The sequence below is a fragment of the Python bivittatus genome, unplaced genomic scaffold, assembly GCF_059951505.1.
Source record: "Python bivittatus isolate LINGU-HERP-01145 unplaced genomic scaffold, Pbiv_v1 ctg000680_np1212, whole genome shotgun sequence".
Lineage (NCBI taxonomy): Eukaryota > Metazoa > Chordata > Lepidosauria > Squamata > Pythonidae > Python > Python bivittatus.
The window spans coordinates 7,626,348-7,652,282 of NW_028277095.1; the positions used below are offsets into that span (position 1 = coordinate 7,626,348).

Genomic DNA, 25,935 nt, shown 5'->3' on the forward strand with positions numbered 1-25,935 from the left:
ACAGTCTTCATGCCGGATTTGCCAAAACCTAACCATCTGTTAAATTTCAATTAAAATATTTAAAGAGCCAATGATCCCAGTTGCAAAGAATTCCTCCTCCGGAGAGCTCCAAGTGCTTGAACACCCCTAAATGTAAAGTTAACCTTAAAAGAGCAATGAAGCTTCCCCTGCTTTGGGGGTGCCCTCCCTGAATGCCCCCCGTGTTGACTCCTCCTAGTGCTGGTGGGGGGGGGTACAGTACCCTTGGCACGGTCTGGGTGAAGAAAGGCAAACGGCCCCTGGCATTGCCAAAGGCTGAGCCCAGATCCTCTCCCGCAAAATCAAGCAAAGCCCCAACCAGGAAACACTCCAAGAGGCTGCAAACGACAGCTGTGCCTCCCCCAGGCCTAGCAAACTGCAGGGAGGAATGGCCCACCCAAATTGCTCCAGGTAACTAAGAGAAGGTGCAAAAGGGCGAAGAAAGCAGTGCAGGGCAAGGTCTCCGCAGGGAAGTTCTCGTGGGTTTGCAGGACCTGTGGAAGCCACCTCAGATACTGATGCTCTCTGGATGAAATGATGATAAAGCGATCCCTGGACCATTAAGCTGCGTCTGAACCCAGGGCTGCATTTCCTGACTTGTGCCGTGAACACGCCTCTGCTCCCAACATCTTGCCCTTTGGGGGGCTGGGGAGAGAATCCGTTTCCTACCTCCCGGTGCCGAAGCTGCAGGTTTTGACCTTCGTAGTACAAGTTGTAGGTCTTCAAGTGTAGCAGAAGTTCATTCCTGGAAGAATGGAGGGGGAACAAGAGTTAGAAGAAAGTGGGGGGGGGGGCTCAAACAGAAACACATCTGGGGGCCACAGTTTCTCTAACCAGGAGATGGGGACTCTCCTCTCTAGCTCCACACGAGACCTATTCACGCAACGCACACCCTGATGGCAGGGACCAGGAACTTCTAGCATGCAAAACAGCCGCCCAGGCCAGGTACGAGAGGGAGGCTTGTCTAAGGCAAAGACCCCGCAGGCCAACTACACAAGAAGCACAACAGTCGTCTTCGTTTAGCATCACTCAGACTCGCCTACAATGATCAGAAAGAGCTGGAGAAAAACGGTCAGCCTTCTTTGGCGATGGATGACCGTTAGCAGTGAGCCAACTTCTCTTAATCTCTGAGACTGGGATACGTGCCTGTTGTAACAAATGCAGTGTTTTAACTTAGCAGCTCTTTCCCATTACAGTTCTGTAGTCCTGTTTTGCTCTTACACTCAGCCAATGATTTTCAGATGCCTCGCATGGAAACTCCTGCCTGATGCTGAAAGGTCTGCTGCGTCTCTTCATGTTGCCACAACACAGAGACCAGGGGCATTGCGGGGGGGGGGGGGGTGTGTGTGTCAAAAAAGTCAGCATGGCAGCCACAACCGTGTGATTGCAACCCCGCCCCACTTTTACATGCACTGAGACCCACAAGGTGTGTAAAAAAGAGGTGGGCATCCATTGCGTGGTTGTGGCTGCCATGTTGACTTTTTTGGCCCCTCCTGCAGACATGCCTGGAGGGAACCAACCATGTTTTTAGCCCTACAATATGTTGCTCATCCCGTTCTGTTCAAGGAAATGTGCCCATCAATTAATGGCAGGGGTGGGGGGGGCAGAACAGGCAAGATGATGGACACAGCAGCATGATCAAAGCCCCGCCCATTTGCACACACATGGAAGATTGAGAGATGAGGAAAAGGGGCGGGGCTATGATCACCCTCCTGAGCTTGCCATCTTGCCTGCTTTGACCCTCGCCCCGTTACCCTGGTGCTTTTTTTCCCTAAGAGCCCACCGCAGACTCGCACAGAGAGACCACCAAGGAATGACTTACTTTGAGATGTATTTGTCTTGCCCACAAGGGACCAGAGAGGTCTCGCTGAGATACTCCATCCTGAGAATTGCATGAGGAACACGGGCCTGGGTTGGAAGACAAGAAAAGACCTATTTTTTCCCTTTCTTAAATAGGGGCGAAGAACCTCGAGACCTAGAGGTTACTTAATGCAACAGCAAACTCCACATCATTGTTTGCGTGTGTTGATCCACAGCAAAATCCAAAGTGCAGGAGAAGAGCAGGGGCACTGAAGAAGCAAGGCAGGAGTGGCGGCTCAGCCATTTCCTTTTCCTTCCTAAAACTACCAGGTGGCAAGATGTGAAGGCTCGAAACCTGCTTCTACCCTCTAGGCCAGGGTTCTTCAACCTTGGCAACTTGGAGACGTGTGGAGTTCAGCCCCCAGAATTCCCGTGGCAGGGGAATTCTGGGAGTTGAAGTCCACACGTCTCCAAGTTGCCAAGGCTGAAAAACGGTGCTCTAGGCTGGCAAGGAGAGAGCCACAGCCTCTTGGCCCACTAACACCCCTGCACTGCAACTGCTGATAGCAGAGATGTTGGAATTCTGCTTGAGAAGACACCTGCCAGGGGCGAGAGCGGGCCCAGGGTCCATCTGTCTAGCAACCTCCCCTCCTGTCCACCAAAAACGAAAGCCAACACAGGCTTCCGGGGACCCTTCCCACAATGGGCAGATCCATTCATGCATTAGCCAAAGCAGTAAAACTGCAAAGGCAATCGAGGAAATGCACAATTTGCATCTTGACCCAAGACTCTGGGCTGCCTGGTAGAGGGGTTCGTAGGGGCAGTTGGGGGGGATGACAAAAGCAGCATTGCAGTGCTGTGATGCTGCAATGCTGTTTGGGTCATTTTGGTGAAAGCCTCTGATCTTGCAGGTGTCTCTGTTGCCTGGAAGTCGAATTTGAAGCACGAAACGCAGAGGAACGCTGTGCAAGGGAAAGCAGGCAGATGACAGCTGAGCCTCAAACAACGGCTCAGCGATCACCATGTTCAGGACAGACTGCAGGATCCAGAGGTTATACCTGTGAAGGCCGACCTCCAAAAGATGGCGAATGCGTCGGACTTAGGAGGCCATGACGGAATCCTTAGTCCCAGAGCGCCGGAGGACTTATTAGGACTTTCTATCCGGTTTCTGAAATTTCAAGCGCATCTCGGCAAGCTCTGAGGGCCAGAAACGTATTTTTAAGGTTAAAAAGGCAACGTTCTAAAATGATGGATCGTTTTTCTACGCGCCTCCCTGGTTCCGCAGCACACGAAACACTCTTGGTGCAATTCCTTGGAGTTCTCTGTCTGGCCTCTCTTATCCACAGGTGTCCGCAGGACAGAGGCTTGTTATTTGCAAAACCCCTAAAGCAGGAAGCACAGAAGCGTAAGGCCGGCGCTACATCCGCAAACACATTGTTTTCCGAAAGGAGAGCCAGGAGGGGAACAGAGGCACTAATAATATCACAATGCCCCAGCAAGGCCACTCTCTCAACTGTGCGTTTCCTGCTTGGTTTCATGACTAGCACAACAAGGCGCACTGCGTGGCCCGGAGGCTCTACCGGTCCTTCTGGCAGCCTGGCTTAGATGCTTCCAGGCGAAGGGGGCGCCTTTCGGGGCAGCAGAGCCAGAGAAGAGGTTCTGGAGCCCAGGAGCCCATGAAAAATGGGGCCGCCCAGTCCAAAGTCCATGTACAGAAGTCAGTTGGATAGGCAGTTGAATGGGAGGATGAGACAGCTGGGGATGGGGGGGATAGAAGGAAGATGCATGGGGCACTCACAACACACTGGTTGGCCTGAGGCATGCCAGTTTTGCACGCTGTAATGCAGGAACAACAGTGGAACTAAGTTGCCTGGGTTCACACCAAGGTTAGCAACACACGGCTGCAGCACGCCATATGCAACCCTGGGAGACGTTTGGGGAAGGCCTGGTTCAAAAGGCTGGATTTCCTGGGGCACACTGAACTGCAAGTTATATTTTCATCCAAATTAGCTGTGCCAACCCAGTGTCAACGGGGGAAGAGATCACACTGAGGCCACCGAGCCTGACTCAGTGCAGAAATCCAAACTGAAGCCACCGATGTGCTTCACCTGAATTGCACCCCGCTTTAAGGATTGCTTTTAATTAATTATTGGGATTAAAGAACCACCAAATCAATAAATAGGTGAGGAGTAGCATTAGTAGCATTTAACGAACGTTCATTTGAAATGGGGTAAAAATGGACAGCATGGCTGCCACCCACCCACTCACCAGCCAAGGGCAGCCTTGGCCCCCCCATTGTACACGCACAACCCTAAAGGCAGCGTTGCCTCTGAAAAGAGAACGTGGCTCGCAGGCCATGCTGGAGGCCATTCCCTGGTCCTCTCAGGGTTATGGATCCTCTCGCAGGAAGGCCGCCCCCCATTTGCCCCCTCTTGGGGCAAACCGAATCCTGCAGTTGCCGGAGCTGCTAAGCAGGTAAGAGTTTTCCGAAGCTCCTCCCGGGAAGAAGCGTAATGCAGGGCCCTCGGGACGATGCCCTGCAGCACAACGTGGGAACCGGCGACTTCCCACCTACACTCCAAATCTACGAAGTCTAGAGGGCATCTCTGCCTATCTGGCAGAGGTGGGCATCGGGGCCGGGATATCAGTCTGGGGCTGTGGAATGGGTGCACGCGTTGCGTGGTCTTGTGCCTTCACTGAGCCTCGAGCTCGTTTCATTTGGCTTTAATGGAAAAAACACTTCGTTTCTTCCTTGTTCACTGCCCAGAGTGTCTTAACAGCCATATAAATTGGCTTAATAAATAAATAAAATAAAGAAACCTGATCGGGCAGCAGAAAATAGGATGATGGTTGCCATTTCATTTCTACGTACAGTGACCCTATGTTCTTGGAAGAAATAAAGGACAAACCTGACAAAGGGGCAAATCTGACAGAGGCGCACAAGGATTAAAAAAAATGTTTATAACTTGGCTCTACCAAGGAAAATTCAAGAGCAAAACCAAGAAAAGCAATAATTAAATTAGAGAAATCAGCTTTCTGAAATAAAGGACCGTCCTGTATAAGAAAGGACGTGCGGTTGCCGTATTTCTACACCACCCTTCCTAAAAGGCTCAAGAAGGTGGCCTGAGGCCCAACTGGTGGGTCAAACTGGCAACTAGAAAACATGCCCTGCTCGGAGGACACGCAACTGTCCTTTTACTTCTGCTACTGCTGAGCCCCATGTCACCGGAAACACGCCACCGGGAGTAGCATCTACCCTCTGCTCGCTCCGTCTCTCACGTGCACACACCACACGCGATGCGTGCTGTGGCATCAGGGGAGGAGCTGAGCGTCACTTCCCTGATCTTCAAAGCAAGAACTTCCTTGGTCAGCAAACTAGGGGAGGTGCAAAGAGCTATGCAGGAGTTTTTCACTGCAAGACACAAGTTTAATAGTAATCATCATCATCTTAGTAATAACAGCTAGCAGCTGTATAAAATATTTGCATAGGGGAATTTGCTTTCCCAAACAAAGAGTCTTGGTGGATCCAGATGTTTATTCTTGGATTACAATAAACCAGCCTTCCTTCTCCTCCTCCAAATGGGTTGGCCTTCAACCCCATAATCCCCAATCCTGTAACCATCGAAGCATTTGCCAAACCTGTCCTCTCGCATCTGGTGGATGAGGGGAGGATCAGAGCTTGCAAAGAAACTTTGGACAATTCTACATTCTCTTGCTTCCTTCAAAATACAACTCCCCTCTCCCAAGAGACTTGTAAAAGAAGATACAGTTCCCAGAAAACTCTGGGAAACCTCTGCCCTTTTCTGGATGTTTTAGAGACAATCCTGACATTCGTTCTGGGCTTTGCTCGCTGCTTCTGCAATTAGCACTATGAATATTCAAAGAAGAAGCAGGGTCCCTCTCAAAATTCAGATTCTGGATGGGCTACAGCAGTGTTGTCCAAACTTGGCCACTTTAAGATGAGTGGACTTCAACTCCCAGAATTCCCCAGCCAGCAATCTTAAAGTCCACTCATCTTAAAGTGGCCAAGTTTGGACAACACTGGGCTAAAGGAAAGTATGAGTGATAACATGGTATCACCCTAAACACCATTTCAGCTGCAATTTAGAGTCACTTATCTTAGTCTAATCCCCACTGAAAACATCTGGATAACACACCTAACTCCAGTTAACAACACACAATGATTGTGTTTATAACACGCACAATGCCTGAAAGAAAGAAACTATGTTATAGTTTAACCTGACAGCTCAGTTCACACAAGATGCTAAGCCGACGGCTGGATTTGCACAACTTGCTGACCCGCAAATTACAAGGAACAAGCACAGCGCGCACACTGACCCAATGGCAACGATTTCTGCACAGACCCACTCCTGCTGCAGATCATGCGTTATGCTCCACCTGGAATCACCCACATATTCAAAAGTCAGGGACAAAGGGACATACTGATTTGTCCCCAATCTCTGCTCCTCTGGCTCAGGAAATTTCCTTTAACTAATAAAATTCGCGATCAGCTCAATCTTTATTAGCTAAAACCTTCCAAAGTCCAAGGAAACAACCACAACTTCCAAGACCACTGTGTCCTCCCCTCCTCCTCCACAAAAATGCACAGAATGATGATCTACTCCTGCTTGATGAGGTCCAACCATTCATGTTCCTGGAGGCTGCCCAGATTCAGAGTTCAGAGGGAAACTGCTTCTTAGCTAGAAGAAAAGCTGATGCAACTCACAAAAGGAGAAGCCCTCTTGATGATGCACTTGTCTATCATCACCATCACCATCACCATCACCATCACACTGGGTGCCATACCAAAAAGCCTTGGACGACACTTAGAAAATCTGCACATTTAACAAAATTTCCATTGGTCAATTACAAAAGGCCATCCTGCTTGGATCCACACATACATCCTAGGTCAGTGTTTGTCAACCTTAGCAACTTTAAGATGAGTGGACCTCAACTCCCAGAATTCCCCAGCCAGCCATGCTGGCTGGGGAATTCTGGGTGTTGAAGTCCACTCATCTTAAAATTGCCACAGTTGAGAAACATTGTCCTAGGTTTTTGGGAAGAACTCAATGTGAATGAAGACCAACACCAGCTAGAGAATTGGCAGCTGTGATTTCACGTTGATGTGTGTATAATAATTATAATTATAATAAGTAGTAGTAGTAGTAGTAGTAGTAGTAGTAGATTGTGGAAAAGATCTTACAAAGTCTCCCCTATAATTATTGGCACCTTAGGCAGAACAACAAACAGATTAAACACAGTTTTACAAGAGCCAAATTTTTTGGCTATACAGTACCAACTGTGCATTTAGGGAAAAAAAAAAAACTTTGCTGGACATATGATGCTACTTAGATAACACAAATTGCAAAGACCCCAGTCCAAGAAGCAATTATTTTTGTACGTCCTTTGTACTGGTGGATAACAAGATCCTAAGCGCATCAGCTGTGCCACAGCAGTGTCACAGTGGTGTGTGAGAAGAGAGTTACACAGTGCACGGTTACACAGTGGTGTGTGAGAAGTGTTGCATGGTGCACGGTTACACAGTGGTGTGTGAGAAGAGTTGCACAGTGCACGGTTGCACAGTGGTGTGTGAAAGAGCCCCGCTGAAACCAGAGTTAAGGGGCCTCAGCTTTTCGCCCTGCAGATCCGCCCGTCCTTCCTCCTGCTCCAGCGCTCTCCAGCTGTGGGCTTTGTCCTGCACAGCCCGGCTTCGTCTGTCATCTGCTCCCCGTTGACGGAGCCACAACAACGTCCATCTCCCCAACAGGAGGGAAAGAGGAGGGGGCAGCCCGGGTGGCGGGGCCGGGCTGGCCTGAGTCAGGTCCCCGAAGTGCAGAAGGAGGACCTACGCGCCAGCCCCCTCCTCACTCTGCAGGTGCCCCGAGTCAAATCAGGGCCTGGCTTTGGCCCCTGCACGTTCTGCAAACCCAGCCTTCGTGTCAAGAAGCCAAGTGCTGTTGGAGGATTTTTATCCTGCTGTTTTTAATTTCACGTGTTTAGCCTGTGCTTTTAAGAACTTCTAGCTTATACTGCATAAATACCATTGTACCCAGCTAAGATCTGTATTTCATAATGTATTATTTGCATCTTAAATTGCAATAACACCATTTCTTGGGAAAAACCTGTGCTTGTAAAATGCTTTGTGGACCCTTTGGGGCTTGCAAAGGATGGCAGGCAAGATCCTTAAAAATGCTTACATAACGTGGCTTAGTATGTTGGGTGAACCCAGCCAATCATAGTTGCTCAACAAACCATGGTTTAGTACTGTATTCTGTGATCATTTCCTTGCCAAATAAGACTAAATAGACTAGAAAATCTTACTTATCTGATCACAGGCTTCTGGCAGTTCAAGATACCTTCTGAGGTGCTGGGGAGTAAATGGCACCACCGGGCCACGGCAGGGGACCAGCTGTCGATGTGCAGAGTCCTCTGTGTGTGAAAGGGCCACATGGAAGCAGCCAGAAACTTGCCCCCCTTTGGGCCCCCATGCCTGGCATCTGTAGAAGGACAAAGGGCTTCACCTGCTTTGTAGCATCACTGGGGAAACGATGCCAATGATGTCATTTGTCATTCAAGTGATGATGTCATAAGACTCCTGCAGCCCCGGATCATCCCATCGTCCCATTACGGTTGCATGACCTCCCCCTCCCTCCAGCAACTCTGGGGGAGATGGGCAGCATATAAAGTTAATAAATAAATAAATTAAATAAATGAACTCCCTAAGCTGGGGAGAGACCAGCTGATTTTCAGAGAAAGACATGCCTAAGGAACTGGTTTCAATCAGGCCTTGCTCCAAATCTGGCCAAAGGCTCTTCCCTGCTCTCTAAATAAGATAAGAAGCAAAAAAACTAGGCCTAAGCCATTCCAAAATTCATCTGGACCCCAAAATCCCCAATTTTTGCAAAGGAAAGGACAAGTTGGTGGCCGCAAAATCACTGGTGTAATCATTTGCATGCAACCGCGCATCATTCAGTGCCATCACAGGAGTTAAAAACAAGGAGTCAGCCTGCAAAGAGAAAACTAAGTTGCACAATCATTCATGACACACACGAAGCCTCTGTTAGAAATGCAACTGTGTCACGTGCAAGGAAAGCTCAGGCTCTGAGTGAGGTGGCCTTTGTCCTTCACACGCAGACAGCTCAGCGTCTGCCGGGGTTCTCCCAACACCAAACTCCCCAAGATATTGTAGAGAGATGTTTCCAAAGCACCAGGAAACAGCTGTGAAGAACAAACAAGCTTATCTTCTAACAGTTTGCTGGGTATTTCAAGTTAAGGGTCTACCCAGCATCCATTACAACGTTGGGAAGCACAGAAGCATCGAGGGGCAGAAGCTCCTTACAGCACATGATGTTTGTCATCAAGGCCTAAAACAGACCCAAGGTAGGATGATGAGTTCTTGGGAAGGTGAGAGAGTCACAGAATGGCTTCGGCTGCCCGTTCCTTCCCAAGACCAAGATAACCTTCCAAGGACATCAGTGAGGCAGTAAAAAAAGGCAAGGTGGTGGCCATAACTGTGCCCATAACTCCACCCCACCACCTCTCCATGGTTGTCCTGAGCCACTTCTGAATTATGGAAGGCTGAGGACAACGGGGCCTTCTCTGTGAACTCTCTCTCTGTGGTGATCAGATGGGTTGGCACATTCCAGCTTGCCCAGGTTTGCATCCCCGACTTTTGTCTTTATATGTACAAACCCTCAGTCCAAACCCACAGTCTAACCTGGACAAGAATCCCCAGAAGCCTCAGCCAGCCTGGGCTTCCTTCTTCGTCACCCTCGAAGCAGAGATGCGGGATCTACATATTTGCATTCTGGCTCTGTGGGAACCCAGGTAGGGTTTGCAAAACATGGTTTCAGCCTGCTTGCTTACCAACCCCAAAATGCTGGGGATCTCTACTATACACCCATGATTACACCTCACAATGATCAATTCACACATTGCTGAGTTACATTTTGTCAGATAAACAATTGCTTGCATTGACTCATTGTCCAGCACCCACCCTGGAGGGTTAGCTCAGCCCCTGATGGGCTGCAGAAGGCCTTCTGCTGATAAGATCACCAATGGCAACCCCCCCCCTTTTTTTCTTAATGGGGGGAGTTGGGTCAGAGACCTCATGCCCCCATTCGCACCCTTAAAACCAGTGTCCCCTCAGCGCCTTCCCTGACATGGAACAAGACGGTTCCAATGTACAACTGAACAACACTGGGAGCTTTGTCTGGAAAATCCACCAAAGATGCCATTCAGAATAAATTATGGTCTGCATCTCTCTCTCTCTGTTTTGCTTTTTATAATTTATGCCATCCTCATAATTTCAAATGCTTTGCCGTCTGCCTCTAAATCAGTAAACCTTGACTAGTGAAGGTCAGGATAGGGCAGGAAGGGGGGAAAGAGCGACATTCCTCAGGACCTAATTCTGCCCCATTTGGTGGGCACAAATTTCACTGGCTCACACTCATCCCTGGCACAACAAGTACTAGAAGTTTATTTTTAATTTTTTTAAAGAACTAGGAATTTTGATGATCTAGCAGTTGAATAACCCATTCTGTCTCATCTGGTTATATGAAAATTTGGGAAAAGGCTAGAAGCTGAAAAATTGCAGGAGTCGTCCCCTCCTTTTCTGAGGCCCTTTTTCTTCACTATAAAGCAGTCTTTCTCAACCTTGGCAACTTTCAGACGTTTGGACTTCAACTCCCAGTAAGATATTTTGTCTTTTGAAATGAAGATTTCATGGTTAACTGATTTTTAATTGTTGTACGCCGCCCAGAGTCACCTTGTGTGAGATGGGCGGCTATATAAATATGATTAATAAATAAATAAATAACTGAATCAAGGTCTACTCAATCCAATCTTCTGGGTTTGCACAACACTCTCATCAGGACAGTTAAAGACTTAACGGCTACGTTGGCACAAACAGCTAAACCTGGTTATTTTTAAGTTTAGCTTTTTCGCTTAATGAGCCCACAGTTTGATTAGTTTATATTCCAAGGCCCTCTACCACCTCCCAAAATGGACTAAGTCAATAACTAAATTAAACTGCTTGCATGACTGCCACTTGTGAATCATCAGCTAACCACACAAGCTGGGCTCACAGAGTAGGCTGCCTCTGAGACCTCTCAAGGTATTATACGCTTTAAAAACTGAAAAGCTGATTATGTTTAACATTCATTCCAACCAGGGAATAAGCAGGAGCCCACTGACCAGTCCTTTCAGATGCTGGAGTCACGTCACACCAGAACGGTCCAGAAAGGCAACAGGCGGCTCTTCCAAATATTATAAATGCATTACACACGAGGCACCTGCATGGGAAATGCTTGACTGGGTAATTCAAGCTGATGCGTCTTGTGAGTAACAAACAGGTTCAGGTCCAGCTGTTGTACTGGACTGCATCGCTTGGCAGAAAATAATTCTGGCCGAAGAAGGACCTCTATGTGAAGGCAGCCTTTGATCCAACGCCTAGGGAGGTGCTATGGAGGCATCAGCATTTCCATTGATTAATTACGATGCTGTTCTTCTGATGCCATATGTAGGTTGGAGGTGACACTTTCAGAGGCCTTCCTGCCTCAATGTCCACTTTCAAAATTAAGGGCGTGTATTTTCTCCTCTTCTTTTAAATCTTTATAATAATTCCATTGTTCCAGTTCTGTCTAAAAGTGAATTTTAGGTCTGCCAAAGGACTGTCTGCCTGTCTCAGGGATAGAAGAATTGCATCCTCAGCAGAGACTAGAACAGATCTGGGTTTAGATTAGAAATTAACTTTTAGACAGAGATTCTTGCATCTAAACCCAGATCTGTTCTTATCTCTGCTGAGGATGCAATTCTTCTATCCCTGAGACAGGCCGGTATGCCTTTGGCAGCCCCTTAACCCCAATCAGAATTCTGTAGTGAAGAAAAATTGAGCATCAGTTGCTCCAAAAGAAAAATGGTTTTATTCACCATGAAGTGGGTTAATTGCCTTCATCGCTTGAAAATAAATGGCACCCACACTAAGCAGGTCAAGGCTGCCAAAGATCTAAGAGAGAAGAAGGAAGGAAGGAAGGAAGGAAGGAAGGAAGGAAGGAAGGAAGGAAGGAAGGAAGGAAGGAAGGAAGGAAGGAAGGAAGGAAGGAAGGAAGGAAGGAAGGAAGGAAGGAAGGAAGGATCTTACTGCTTAAGCCCAAGACTTCCAGTGCCATAACCCGGTTTGCTAGCTATAGTGAATGCAATTTTGGTCTCCGCTGCAGTGAAATGATTTTGAGCAAAGGAGAGTTTTGCTTTAGAGAGTACAATTCTGTATCTATCAGAACACAAAAGCTTTATTTTAAACTATCCAGAAAACAGTTATCTTTTCTGTTCCTGTTGTGGGTCAAATGCTCTTTTTCAACTGGAACTTGGCCTTGGATCTGTAGAGGCTTGTTAGAGAATCTGCCAATTCAGGGTAAACAAAGTCTCTACAAGAGGATCTTTGGCCCACTTAATCCTCATTGTTTCTTCTGGAAGAAGAGCATAGGTTTGAATTTAGGTTGTGGCCTCTCAGCCCACATTTTGAGGATGATGGGCTTGGGAGAGCCACACCGGAGAAAAGCAGTAAGCTGGATTTACAGAGCAGCAGAAGCCAAGTTCCTGATTATTCCCAAGGCAGCTTCTGTGATCAATCTTTAGATTTACCCAAGTATATTACTAACATCCCCGAGTAAGCCTCTGGGGAGCACTTTCTTCTCACAAGTAGATCAGTCTCTAGATGTAAGGAGCCAAGGGGATGACCTTGGAGAAGGAATCAGAGACTGTTACGAAAAGATCAGGTGTAGGAGAAACGTGGGTTACGTTCAGAGGGTGGAAGAGTATTACAAAGAGAGGAAGGGAAGGGAAGGGAAGGGAAGGGAAGACACAGACAGGCTTGCAAGACTCTGTTATTATAGCCTATCTCAATAAAGAATAGTCTTGTGGAGCCTGTTTCCTGATCTGGTCTACTTTGAAGGGCTGACACTAGAAATATCTAGGAGGGTTACCATAATTTGCTCACTTTTGGTCACTTCAGGAAGACTCTGGGTTTAACCCTGGAAATATCTACTGGCTGATCCTCAGCTCTCTGGAAGGGCTGATGTTCATTTTATTAATTTCTTAGTTTTCTTTCCCTGCCTGTGTTAATCTCCTATCTGTTTTGCATTTGGTATTTCAGTCTTCACCATAAATTGCTGCCTACAGCCTCCCGCCATGACTACTGCCACCATCAAACTAAAAGTTGGGGGAAGCCACAGCACCTAAGCTACCATTCATCTGCGGTGGTAAAAAGCAGGTGTATGGATCGGGCACAACTCGGCTTAAAAAGGAAGCCCAGAGATGTTAAATTTGAAAACCACGAACTGGATCGCCAACACGAGCTGGAGGAGCAGGACCTGAGGGACCAGAACCAGCGTGCTTCTTTGCTTCCAACTCAGCGAATCGCTCTTGGGGACAATGAAAGCCGCAAGCCAAACTAGAAATAACTTTCAGGCCGTTTCCTGCATCAGAGCAAGCCCATCTGCCCTGCAGAAGAACAGCTGCTGCTCTCGTGAAACAGCAGCAAACAGTTACCGTCCCACAGCTGGGCCTGCCGGTCCCGCCGGATCAGACTAAATCATCTGAAGAATATTTTTCTTCCGACAGCTTTTTCTTGGCTATCTCTAAGACCATCCTTCGCAGGAAGGAGATGCAACTTTAACTGATCGCCTACACAGGCGCGCTTAAGGTTTCCTCTGCCGCCTGAAACGAAACCCCTGCAGGGCACCGAGCGAGTTTTCCTCAATGTGAAACCCTCCGGGGTGTCAGACCACAGATCCCATCACGCCCAGCCAATATCCTTCCTCACCCCCCTCCAGTCAACCTCTTTGGGGAGAAGCAGAAGGGGGGAAATAACCTCCTGATACTCGCCCGGGACCCAAAGTGGAGCCGTCCTTCCTTTTGCACCCTCTGCACCTTTGAGGCCCTGGCTCTGGTTCACACATGCCTGTGCGCCCAACGGCTTGCAGATGAATGTGTGAACCAATCCTATTTGTGGAGCTGGGTGCAAATTGGTCCGAGAAATTCACTGGTGGCTCAGCCGTGTCTTTGACCAGGTATCTTTCAGGTGAGCTCGCCTTTGGAGGAGACTTCAGCAATGCTTCTCCCCTCCTCCTCCTTGCAGCTCCCGATGAATGGGGCATCTAGAGCCCCCTTCAGCCCCACTGCTTGCTTCTCCACCCACTGCTCCCACTGCCCCCCAGCAGTAGGTGCAGTAAGACACACAGCAGCTCCAGCTCTTCCTACGCGGCCCGGGATCAGCCCTCAACCACTTCCTCCGAAAAAGAGGCCAAGGCTTGAGCAGAGGAGCCCTGATGCAGCTCAGCCGGGCATGGGTTTCCTCCCACAGTGCACAGTCATCTTGCCTTCTATGGGAGATCATTTGTTCTGAGAGCCACGGGGAGGGCCGTGAATTGAGGAAGGTGCCAAGCCCAGCCGCTGAAAGCATTACCAGACCAGCCCTTGGCATCTGGCGCAGGAGCAGATATGGCCTGCATTTCTGCCAGCGGATCTTCGGCTGATAAGCCGAGATTCGGAGAAAGCTAGACTCTGGGTCTGCACAACCACGGCTAAATCCTTCCTTGGTCACTAAGCCATGGGCACAGCTTGGTCTGCAAGCAGGGTGCCTCCAAGAAGCAGGTGAGGACAGAGTTGATCAGCCAGGACAGCTAGAAGGGTTTCAACTCAAACTTCCTGACAATCTAATTCATTAAATACAGCAAATAAGATTCAGGGAATTTGTGCATATATTCATTTGGGCACCCAGCCAGCAGCAGCAGATGAATGATCTTGGTTGACCTCAAAAGCCTTACACACTCAGACCCACTTAGGACTTGGATTAAATGTAGCTTCACCCCAGGTTCTTTGCACTCTTCCTGTGCCCAGCTTACAGCAGGTCCAGATTCTGGCAAGTCCTGCCCACTCCCATGCCAGTCTCTGGAATTCCTCTTTCTTCGTTGGCAGCTGGAGAGAGGGCCCTTGCTGGCCTCTCACACCCCTGCCAAGAAGTACCTCCTTTCCCTTTCTTGCCTTGCCCCCCCTCCTTCCACCTGGAAGGGCAACATCTTCATCTTGGGATAGCAGAGGGCACACTTAACATTTTGGGAGGAGCAGAAGGCACAGTGGATGCAATAATGATGCAAAGTGCATGGAGGCACAATTTTCCTAGGATCTTCCCCCCCCCTTTTTTTTTTGCAAGGAGGGAAAACGAAGAGCTAAAGATTGCTTTTTGAAACATATTAAGTCTCATTTAATGGACTTGCTTGACATTTTTGGAGTATTTGTCAACTCAAAAGGGCAGGAAAATATGCCATGGAATTTCAGGTGCTGGTCAAAGCTGGCCCTGGGAGACATGGGGGGGGGGGGTGTCTTCTTGGGTGTCTGGCGCGTTTTTGCCATGCATGCACTCTCAAACAGCTAATAATAAAACCAGATGGCTCTTCCTTACCTTCTAATGCAGTGTTTTTCAAACTTGGCAACTTTTAAGATGGGTGGACTTCAACTCCCAGAGTTCCCTAGCCAGCTGGCTGGGGAATTCTGGGAGTTGAAGTCCACATATCTTAAAGTTGCCAAGTTTGAAAAACACTATTCTACGTAAGCAGTGAATTGAATTAACTTGGGAACAAAAAGACTGTTCTCTATGTAGCACATTTAAGCCCTTCTGAGGATTTAACTATTTCCTTATAATTTCTAGTATTTAGTGTTTGTGTTTTTATTGGCACTATTTAGCTCAACAGCCATTCTATATTTGCTTTATTAATTTCTATCCAGTCCAAATTAATTAATATCTATCCAGGCAAAAAAGGCAAGATGGCAGCCGTGACCAAAACCACGCCTCCTTGACATGTTTTACACCTCCTACAGACGTTCTTGCTGGTCTCGCTTGGAAACCCTCGAAGATAGACTGGAAAAGTATTTTACTGACTCCAAAGCATTCCCAGGCAAAATCAGGCTGCTCTCTGGACTGATCGGCCAATTAACTAGTCAAATATTTTCAAATGAATGACCAGCAGATTCCCTCTGATATGACTATAGGTCAAATATTCTTTCAGACCACAGTATGGTCAGCTGAAGAACTGGTTGGCTGCCAACTTCACTTTTTGAACTAAAAAAAGTGACTTGAAGAAGGGAACTAAAAATGAAGCATTTGCTGTGTTTTAATTTCTGCTTCGTTCTGCCTTTGTTCAATAAATATTTTGTAACTATAGACTGGCCTTGATTATCCTTGAGAAGAACCAAATGAAAGACGTGCTTAACTGATGTGTTTATCAAAACCTTCCCTACCACTGTGTGAAGTTCTAATTTATCATCATTAAAAAAATTATTCTTCCACAGTATCATTTACTGTAACTAACTTGCTTTTGTCATCAGCGTGAGTATTAACACTTCTGAACATTAAATTCCCTTTGTTTTGTTTGGGTAACACTCAAACCTTCTTGATTCCCAGGATCATAAAAATCCGTCCACTACATCATTCCCCTTAGCTCCATGCCAAGAATCTGCAGTTGGGAGGAAGCAAACAGGATCTACTTCGTTTTCAATAACTTCTAGAGGACTGTCAGCTGAGACAATGTGCAACGCCGGGCTCAGACACAGGCATTCGCCAAAAACGAAGAAACATGGTGTCTCTCCACCCAGGAATTTGGGATTGGAACCAGAAGAGGGTTTACAAGTCCTTTCAGACTAAATCTACTCGGGCACCTCCTCCTCAAGTGTTTTTTTCAGCAGTCTAGTTTAAGGGATTTCATTGTTCTTGCTGCTAAGTCAGCTGGAATTCTGGTTCCAGGGGATTCATCACTGGATTCCAAACTGGCCTGAGGACCATTCTGATATCTACCAACTTTCTCAGCCCAAGCGGGAGCTGCCAGGATCCCCATCTGGGCTCCATTGTATGCAAAGCACTTCCCTTCCCTCGTGATCGGTCACTCAGCAATTGTTCAACCTTGCCTGATCAGCCACATCCCATCCATTGGAAGACCAGGAGATTCTTCTAAACAATTCATACACCTCTTAGACCATAATGACGGGGATATGAAAACTGTTCACTTCCTTTTCTACACAGATGGAAAGTAGACAGGAGGCATTTCCTCATGTAGCAGTTCAAAGCTTCCTGATCGTTAGAAAGTCTGTGAGTAAGATGTTGTTTAAACATCTCACTGGCAATGGGCACAAGGAAACCCATGTTAGAACAGCAGCAGCTTGAATCAGCACCCCATTTCCCCAATTCAAGAAGTTTTGAAAGAGATTTGCAATTCGGTTAAGAAACTATAAAAGTCTTCCCTGATCTGGAATCTTGCAGATGTGCTGAATTCCCACTTCTAGTATCTTAGCTGGAAATTCCCTGTATTCCATGCTGAAGATCTGATCTTCTGGATGATACTCTCAATCTTCAGACACAGGGCAGGTTAAGAATATAAAGAGTGGTGGAATTCTAGTAAATAACTTGGTAAAATACAAGATGTCCCTAGGTTGCAGATGAAGCTGGTAGCAAAGCAGAACAGTTATCAAAGTGAAACTCTAGCAAAACAAACACTTCCAGAGGGGGACCAACTATTTTAAGGCAAAAACAAGAAGGTGAAGCCTTAAAAAAACAACACGTGTTCTAGCATCAGAAGCAAACTTACATCTTTGGATCAAAAATCAAATGGAAATAGAACAAACCCGGAGGAAAATAAATGCAGGACACCAGAGGTTCTTATCAAGTACACCCTTGCCTAGCGTGGTGCTCTCCGTTTGCCCTGGACTACAACTCCAATCATTCACAACCCAGCATGGCTAACAGTCTAGTGCATTTTGGGAAGCAGGGCGGGTCTTTTCGATCTAAAATACGCATTCACCTGCAAGGGTCCTGCAGAAACACAGCTCTCCTGAAGCTCCAAACGGTCCTTGCACCAGCAGTGAACGGTTTCTCCAAGAGGAACTGACCCCACTTCTCACCCGCCCAGACAGCGCGAAATGCAACCCTGCAGGTTTCTCCCTGCCCTGCTTCCTCTTTTCACCGTCCTTCCCCACCCCACTTCCTCCCGCTCCCTAGAGCAGCAAATCCTTGACCAACAGCAGAATTGGGGAAGAAGATGTCTGATCTTGGCCTTAAAGGCAGCAGGTCCAGGGAAGCGGAGAATCCGGCCTGACCTTCTCAGCAGAAGAAAAGAAAGCCCCCCCCCCCCAAGACACCACCGTTTCTGGCTTCTAAACTCAGGGCTAAGTTCACACACCATCTCAGCCATCGGTCCTTTCACCAAGCCACGGTGCCTGCTAAGCGAAAGCCGAGCCCACTAAATGCGTGAACGGGTCCATAAGGGCTGGGCTCAGGAACCCAAGCCCCTCGTGCCCGCCGCCTGAGTACCGCTTCGCCCAGAACTGGAAGCACCGCTCTGGGACAGTCTGCTGCGTCCTGGTACGGGCTGAACCGGGACGGCGGCGGCTGTTCCCACTTCCCCACTTAACATCGCCCAAGGCCCCGGGCCAGCTCTCCTCTAAGGACCGGTCCGGGCTTCCTGGAGGGACGGGTGGGCGAAGCGCCCGGGGGAAGCAGGCCGGGGGGCCGCACGGCTCGAACCGAGACCCTCGTCCCGAGCGCCGGCACGGCAGGGCCACCCGGAGGCGGTCCTCGTCCGCGCCCGGGGCTCCTTCGGCTCCTGCCGCTGGGCGTCGCGGGCCCCGGCCGGGGGGCGCCGCGCCCTCCATCGGCAGCAGCCGCAGCCGCAGCCGCCGCGCGGGGGCGCGGGGGCGCTCGGCTGCCAGCCTGGCCGAAGGGCTCCGGGGCTCCCAGCGGCGCCGAGGAGCGCAGCGCCCGCGCAGGGACCGTCTCGCGCGGCTCCGCAGGGGAGCGCCCCCCGCCCCGCGGCGGGCAGCTGGCAGGCAGAGCGAAGGTTACCGGGAGGCGCTCGGCCAGGCGGGCGTCCGGCTCCGGGCTCCGGGCTGCGATGCTGCGGGAGACCCGGCGCAGCTCCGGCGCGGACGGCGGCCAGGAGCGACCAGGCGGCGGGGCGGCCCCCAGCCTCACGCCCCTCCTCTGCGCCGCGCCACGGGCCCGGACGCGCCAATGGCCGCGCGCCCCCCGGGCCTCCGGCTCGCTCATTGGCGCCGGCGCGGGCAGGGGGCGGCGGGGAGCAGGGGGCCCCCGCCCGCGGCGCTGCGGGCCGGGAGGGGCTGGGTGGGCGCGCGGGCTCCAGCTGGGCTGCCGGCTCGCCTCCGCCTCCGCCCCCGCCCCGCCAGGGCAGCCCCGAGCCACGCCGCCTCCCCCGCCCAACTGCCCCCCGTTCCGAAAGAAAGCAGCCGACGGCAGCGAAGGGCTCCCGTGCCCCTCCCCAAGAAAGCGGAGGACTCCGAAGCCGGCCTGCCCCCGAAGGGCCCTGCTCCCCAGGCTGAGCTTCAGAAGATGGCAAGGGGGGGCAGGAATCTTAGGGCTCTCTTAGGCCGGTGAGGCTGGCATCTCCGGGGCTCCCGCGGGCTACGCGTCGTCCTTTCCTCGTCCAGCCGTTTAATTCTTTGTGCCTCCGAGTCAGGCTTTGACTCCTGGCGACTGCCTGGACAAGTCCCTGCAGCGTTCTTGCAAGTTGTTTTGGGAGTGCCTTGCCATTGCCCTTTTCCGAGGGCTGAGAGAGGGGGACTGGCCCAAAGTCACCCAGCCAGCTTCGTGCCCAAGGTGGGATGAGAACTCACCGTCTCCAGCTTTCGGGCCTGGGGCCTGCACCACTACAGGTGGCCCTTGGGTGACAGCCACTCATTCAGCAACCACGGTGCTGAACGAGGAAAAGTTGCAGCCATCCCAGCACCCCCATAGTCAGGTGATCGCCGTCCAGATGCTTGCAACCGGCTCACACTTAGGACGGCTGCAGCATCCTGCGGTCCCACGAGCATCATCTGTGACCTCCCCTGCTGGCTTCCCATAAAGAAAGTCAATGGGGAAGCTGGCAGGAGGTCAGAGGCTGCTCCCACCCCCCACGCTTCATAGCGCCCGCCCACACGTGGCAGCCCCCCCACCCCACCCATAGCTCTTGCCTGCCAGCCTGGGACTCCTGCTCCTTCTCACATTATGGTTATGTGAGGCCCTTGCTTAGCAACTCATGCAATCCTAGGGTTACAACGGCAATGGGGACCGACATCACTAAGCGATGCAGTCACGTGACGTCGCGCTTTATGACTACATCACTTAGCAACAGAAATCCCGGTCCCAATTGCCTTCGTAACCTCAGGACTACCTGTAGCCCAAACTGGCTCTCCAGGAGACATAGCCTTAAAATCAAATATTGTCCGACTTTTTGAGTGTCTTGTTCTTGGGGGAGGGGGATTGTTTTCACAACAGCACTGTCGTCATTCAGACTTTTGTGTATTGTGACCTTGTAAATTATGTTTCTTTCTTTCCCTCATCCGTCAACAGACTCAACAGCCTAGATTGACATAACTTAATTCATTTCTTGATTCCAGCGATCAGCTTCGATCCAGCCCCTTCGTATCTAGGATCACTGTGGTCTGGAGATCACACAACCCGTCCTAAATTTCTAGGGTGAAATTTGGAAAGTGAGTCGTTGTCAATTCTATATAGCATATATAGCGTATGTTCTTGAAAATAAAGGTTTGCTGGAAGAATATTGCAACTGAAAAGCCAGTCTTTCTGATGCTGGAAATATTTCATATACACGTAGGCCAAATTACATTTTTTTTGCAGTTTTTTGCTGTGATTTTTGTTGCAGTTGCCAAGAAGGTTAAACATAGTGTGTCCTCCTTCCCCGCTTGTCCTCCTTTCCAACGGTCCGTGCCCTCCTCTGCCCATTTGGCTGTCTGGCAGCCCTGCCCTGAGCCCGAAGAAGCACCCCACTGACCTAATGGCTTCGTACAGCGTGTGACGTGGCCCACTTCATCCGTGGCTCTCAGCCTTCCCTGGTCTTGCCCCTCATGTCTTTCCCGAGTGGAGGTGCGGCATCTGAATCCAGATCTTCTGCAGCTGAACTTCGGTCCTTGAGTGAGGAAGGTGTGCCCACAACCCCTCTGATCGGGCTGCCTCCCATTGACAGCCATTGTGGCTGGTGTTACACCCCTGAGCCTGGTTCACCCAACACACCCAATCACCCTGTGCTTGATTTGAGTTTTGGCTTGGATTGTTGCTGGATCCAAATGTGGTTTATCAACAAACCATGGTTATACATGCCTTGGTATGCTGGGTGACCCCAACCTATGATGACATTTGTTTCTCAAAACAGCCCCTCCTGGTCAGTTATATATCCAACCTCAGGTTTAGATCGGCTTTGCACATTCCCTGAATCAGGTAATTTAACCAGGGTTTGTTTTCTGAGCCACATTTGTATGGCTTCACACAACATGCTGAGCTGTAAACTATAGTTTACAAACCACAGTGGCTGGATTTGGACAACACTGAACTATAGTTTATTCAAACCAATTTTCAGGACTCAGAAGACACACTGAATCTTTTTTTTTTAAACGTATTTAGCAAATATATGTAGCCACCCATCTCACAAGCATGACTCTGGGTGGTGTACAGCAGAGACAAACTGTTAAAAGCAAACATTAAAAATATTAAAAACAATTAGAAACAAATAAATGACAGGGGTCAGCTTTGCATAACACACTTGGTTAAAATGTAGTTAAAATGAGACCTAGGTGGATGAAGTGGTGAAGTTGGTGGCCTGGCACCAAGGAAACCTCGTTTCAGGTCTCCCTTCAGCCACGGAAACTCTGCGGGGACTTTAAGCCTGCCTACTTCGCAGGGTTGTTGTAAAGAAAAACGGGAGGAAGAATGACATATGCTGCCTTTGCTCTTGAAGGAAAGGTGGCGAATCCTACAAATACATCCAGCTGGCTAGCGTGTGATTCAGTGTGTTATGCAAACTGGAGAGTGACTCAAAAGCAAAGCATGCTACAGCTTAGTGCCACGTGTACTTCCAAATTGTCACCATTGTATCTGTGGCAAGAGCTTGTGCTGGGGAAGAAATACCCCCATTTCACCAGACTATAACAGTGGGGTAACTGGAAAACACTTCTAAGACCTTTATGCAATACTCCAGTTCTTAGGAGGCTGAACAGTTGCATGGGGACATGCTAGAGATTATTATAAAATCAAGATACTATGATTGATTGGCTTAAGCATGCTTCAGCACGTTTCACTTTCTCTGATATTCCATAATGCACATTTGAAAATCACTGCTGCTGCTTTGATAGAACAGAGTTTAAGGTATTCCCAGGAAGAAGAACTAGGTTTCTAAATCTTGTGCTCCTGTCTTAATGTGGATTTTGCACATCTTGGAAACTGACACGTGCATTTTTGCAAAACATTCAGAAATCATTCACAGGCTTGCAGTCTGCTGTTGATATCAAGTGTCTAATTGCCTGCCACTAAAATCCCTTGCTTATTTTTTTCCACTAAGGGTTGCTTTCTGATTGTAATTAATTGCGCTTCCTCTGGGCAGCATAATATTAAATATTCACATAACTCTATTTGGGCAAGTTTCTTCTATTGTTACGGCTTCCAAGGGGCAAGCTAAATTATTATGACTTCTGAAAACCAGTCCTAGGCAGTTTCTTAGGACGTGCCCCCAGTCCTTGCATAATTCAGAGGTTGGCAAGAAAAGGAAAAATTAAAACAACAAATTGGCCTTGGAGGACGCTATTATGTCAATTACTCAATAATTGTTAAAGGACAAGCTCACCTTTGGTTAGCAACAGTTGAAAAGTGCATAATTTTGTTAAGTGTGTGAAGTTGGAAAGATCAGCCTGCTAAACAGGTCCCAAAATTGTTTTTACATTTTAAAAAACAGGTACCAGCTATTTTCACATAATACTAGGACACCTACTTTGGCCACCAAATTACCTGCCAGGTAGATCCCAAATACAGGGATCACGCTTTGTGCAACGTGAGGGCTTAAATGGTTTCTTGAATAAAGCACAATTCACTGGGCCCGCATGCCAGCAAAGCCATAAAACGGATTACAATTCACTGTGGCAAAATTCAGGCACACGCTAAGCCAGAATCAAGCGAAGCCCCTATATATTACAACTGGGGGTAACCAACTTCATGCAGGGCCCAGATTTAGGAAGCCAAAGAAATTCAGGACATGAAGTTGCAAAAAGGAAACATTGCCGTACCTGGCTGACACAAACACCTTTCATTATACCTCTCCATACTGTTTTCTCCTTGCAAACCACTCATTTCTACCACATCCATGTAAGCTTCATATATAGCCTTTCATTTTATAAACGTCTCACCTCTTTTTCATAATCTTGTCAACTCCACCCAACCACAGCCTTCTCAGTCTTCCATTCCTCTCAGCCCATTCACTTGTTTTGCAGTATGATGCTCATCCGTTCTCTCTGTGGAGCCAATCCCCCTCGGTTGTGGTCATTCGCTCTTGCATTCGGTCTGCCTTCATTCAGCACCCATTCGTCCTTCATCCATTTTTTTGTTTTGATTATGTGCGATCAAGTCGTTTTTGACTCCTAGTGACCACGGAGATAGATTTTCTCCAGGATGATCTGTCCCCCAACCTGGTCCTTCAGGTCTTCCAACAGTGCACCCATCACTGCTACAACTGAGTCCATCCACTTTGCTGCTGGTTGTCCTCTTCTTCTCTTTCCTTCCACCTTTCCCAGCATTCGAAGCTTCTCCAGAGAGCTGGGTCTTCAAAGTCCAAAGTAGATCATTGGAGCCTGGTCATTTTTGCCTCAAGGGAGAAGTCTGGGTTGATTTGTTTGATGATCCGTTTGTTGGTTTTCTCTGCTGTTCATGGTCTTCTCAGGAGTCTTCTCTAATACCGAAGTTCAGAAGTGTCAATACTCTTCATATCCTGCTTCTTCAAAGTCTTTTTGTTTTACCACACACATTTCTTAAAATTTATTCCGCTACATTCAACTTACTTTCATCTTCCTCTTTGACATAACCAACTCTTCCATCCATTAACAAAGTGGACCAAAACCTGTTGTTAACACATTAATTTTTGCTTGTTTTGACAAGCATTCCTCACAACAGAATACAAACTTCCCATTGCTTTTCTAATGGCATTTGTGCATCTTAAAATTTCTCCATCCATTTTCCTGCCTTTGGTAAACACTTTACCACAATACACAAATTCACCTACCTATTTTAGGTCTTTGCCTTTTTACTGTATGTATAACTTGTCATTGTTTATTTTTCCTATCAAACACAATTGCCCTGGTCTTTGATTCATTAATATTCCAATCCATACTCTTCATGGCATGATACAGACTAACATTCAGTGCAGATTATTCAGGTTCTCAACCCACCGGTATCATATGAGAGTTATTTCGCACACTGATAAAAGGAACAGCAGTTGCCCAAACAGTGAACACATGCACTCAGTTCCACTTTCACACAAAAGTTGCACGTCTCTCCTCACCCTCCAGTTTTGCCACCATATGTTGTCTTTTATAAAGTTGTCTCATCTGAAAGTGAGGTACTCACTGGAATTCTTGGGTTCCCAACTTAACCTTATTTTCTAATACATAGTTAAGCAGGGCTATTCAAGAGCAGGGCTATTCAGGGCTATTCTTGTTCCAGGGATTCACTATTTCTAGTCTAGGCTGAAAGGAAGGGGATCTGACAGCCACCTGCCGTAATGGTCTGTGGGAATGACCTTGGGAGACAGGAGGAAAATTCTGTCCCAGCTATTATGTTACTTGTATCATGGCATTCTGCAAATTGTCACTTGTACATCTACTTGCTGCTAGTGTTGCGACAACGCTGCTGCTAGGTGCTGGGTAGAAGGAGGAGTTCCCTGGGGATCGGAAGCCATTCCTAAAACTCCAAGGGGGATCTTCTGCCTCTCTTAGGAAGAGAGTAAGAAACTTGCAAGATTGATGTCAGCCTTGCGAGGTAGTCCAGACAAGAAGCACACCCAGGAGTACTAGCTCTATCTTTATTGTAAGGTTACAGTAACAGAATCTTGCAAGTCTGAAAGTACATCTCTCCCCCTTTGCCTTTACAGCCCAAGAAACTAGGGAAGGTCTCTTCTGAGTCGCTTGCCACCCCTCCTCCTTCAGACTCAAATTTCATTTATCGGACCGTTGTCTCGGTTGCAGCTCTTCCTCTTGTCTCCCAAGGTCATTCCCACAGACCATTACACCTGCATATATATGCATTCATATCCTGTATCAGTGTCATCACCCAAGCTTGCTTCTATATTTATCTATAAATCCATTAAACAAGCAAGGGGACATCACACAGCCTTCTCTTACTTTCTGCTCAAAACTGAACCATTCGCTTAGCATTCCATTTATTCTCCACCTGCTTTAACTCCATCATATACCCTCTAATATTCAGCAAGCAGCACCAGCTCGGTATTTGTGCAACCCATTCCATCATTCAAGCCCATTTGCTATCCTAGGCTTTCTCTAAACCAGCAAAGGGACAATCTCACATACTTAATGTTCAAAATGAAGGAAAAATCTGGTCTGCGCACCCCCTGCCTGACACAAAGCTGCACTGCATTTCCCAATTTTGCTCCTAATTCTGCCAAAACACCTTCCAGGCACACTTAACAAGCAAATCCCTGTGTGGTTTTTGCACTCGCTCTTGTTACCTTTGCCTTTGAATGGGGAACAATAGTAGCACACCTGTAAAAGAAGTTGCAAAGCCTTTCCATAAGTACACTACACCCATATTTTAACATTCACCAATGATGTCATTTACACCTGCAGCCTGATAATTTTTCAACATTCTCAATAGCATGTATTATTTTTCTTTTCGTTCTTTCTTTCTTGGATGCTAATGCCTCCAGCATTCATTTCCACTCAGTTCCACTCCTACCACTTCATTCCCTTGCAAATCTCTCAAAGGCTCCTTCAACATTTCCTCCCTTCAGTTTCATCCCAAATCATTTCATCACTTTTATTTCAAATTCCATTTCACTCCACTGGAGGCTCCTTGCTTTAACTCTCTTCAGCCATGTTCAGAACAGCTTTTTAAAATTTACATCAAAATTGTTCTGCATTTTCTCTGCCTTTAATCCTAACACTTCCTTGCTGTCTTTGACTACATTCTTCGCAATTATTTTTCCTCACTATGCCCTTTATACAATATTTATCTCTTGCCCTCCTTTTTGCACCATATTATTACATTCCCCAAGCAGCCTT

At 48.1% G+C, this 25,935-nt stretch overlaps 1 protein-coding gene across 3 annotated transcripts in view; it reads right to left on the minus strand.

The window, feature by feature from the left end:
• Positions 1–18,812, minus strand: part of RASSF2 (Ras association domain family member 2) — a 38,707-nt gene extending 19,895 nt beyond the window's left edge. Inside the window, exons 1-3 of one of the 3 annotated variants that reach the window (XM_088151949.1) lie at positions 18,707–18,812; positions 1,841–1,926; positions 688–763 (exon numbers count right to left, since the gene is read on the minus strand). In XM_088151949.1, the coding sequence (XP_088008075.1) occupies positions 688–763; positions 1,841–1,899 (135 nt within the window). In that variant the 5' untranslated portion in view covers positions 1,900–1,926; positions 18,707–18,812. Of the gene's footprint in view, positions 1–687; positions 764–1,840; positions 1,927–2,876; positions 4,691–17,666; positions 17,804–18,706 lie in introns of those variants that run through there. The other 2 variants (XM_007427098.4, XM_025165975.2) reach the window with 2 other exon arrangements.
• Positions 18,813–25,935: the final 7,123 nt, after the last annotated feature.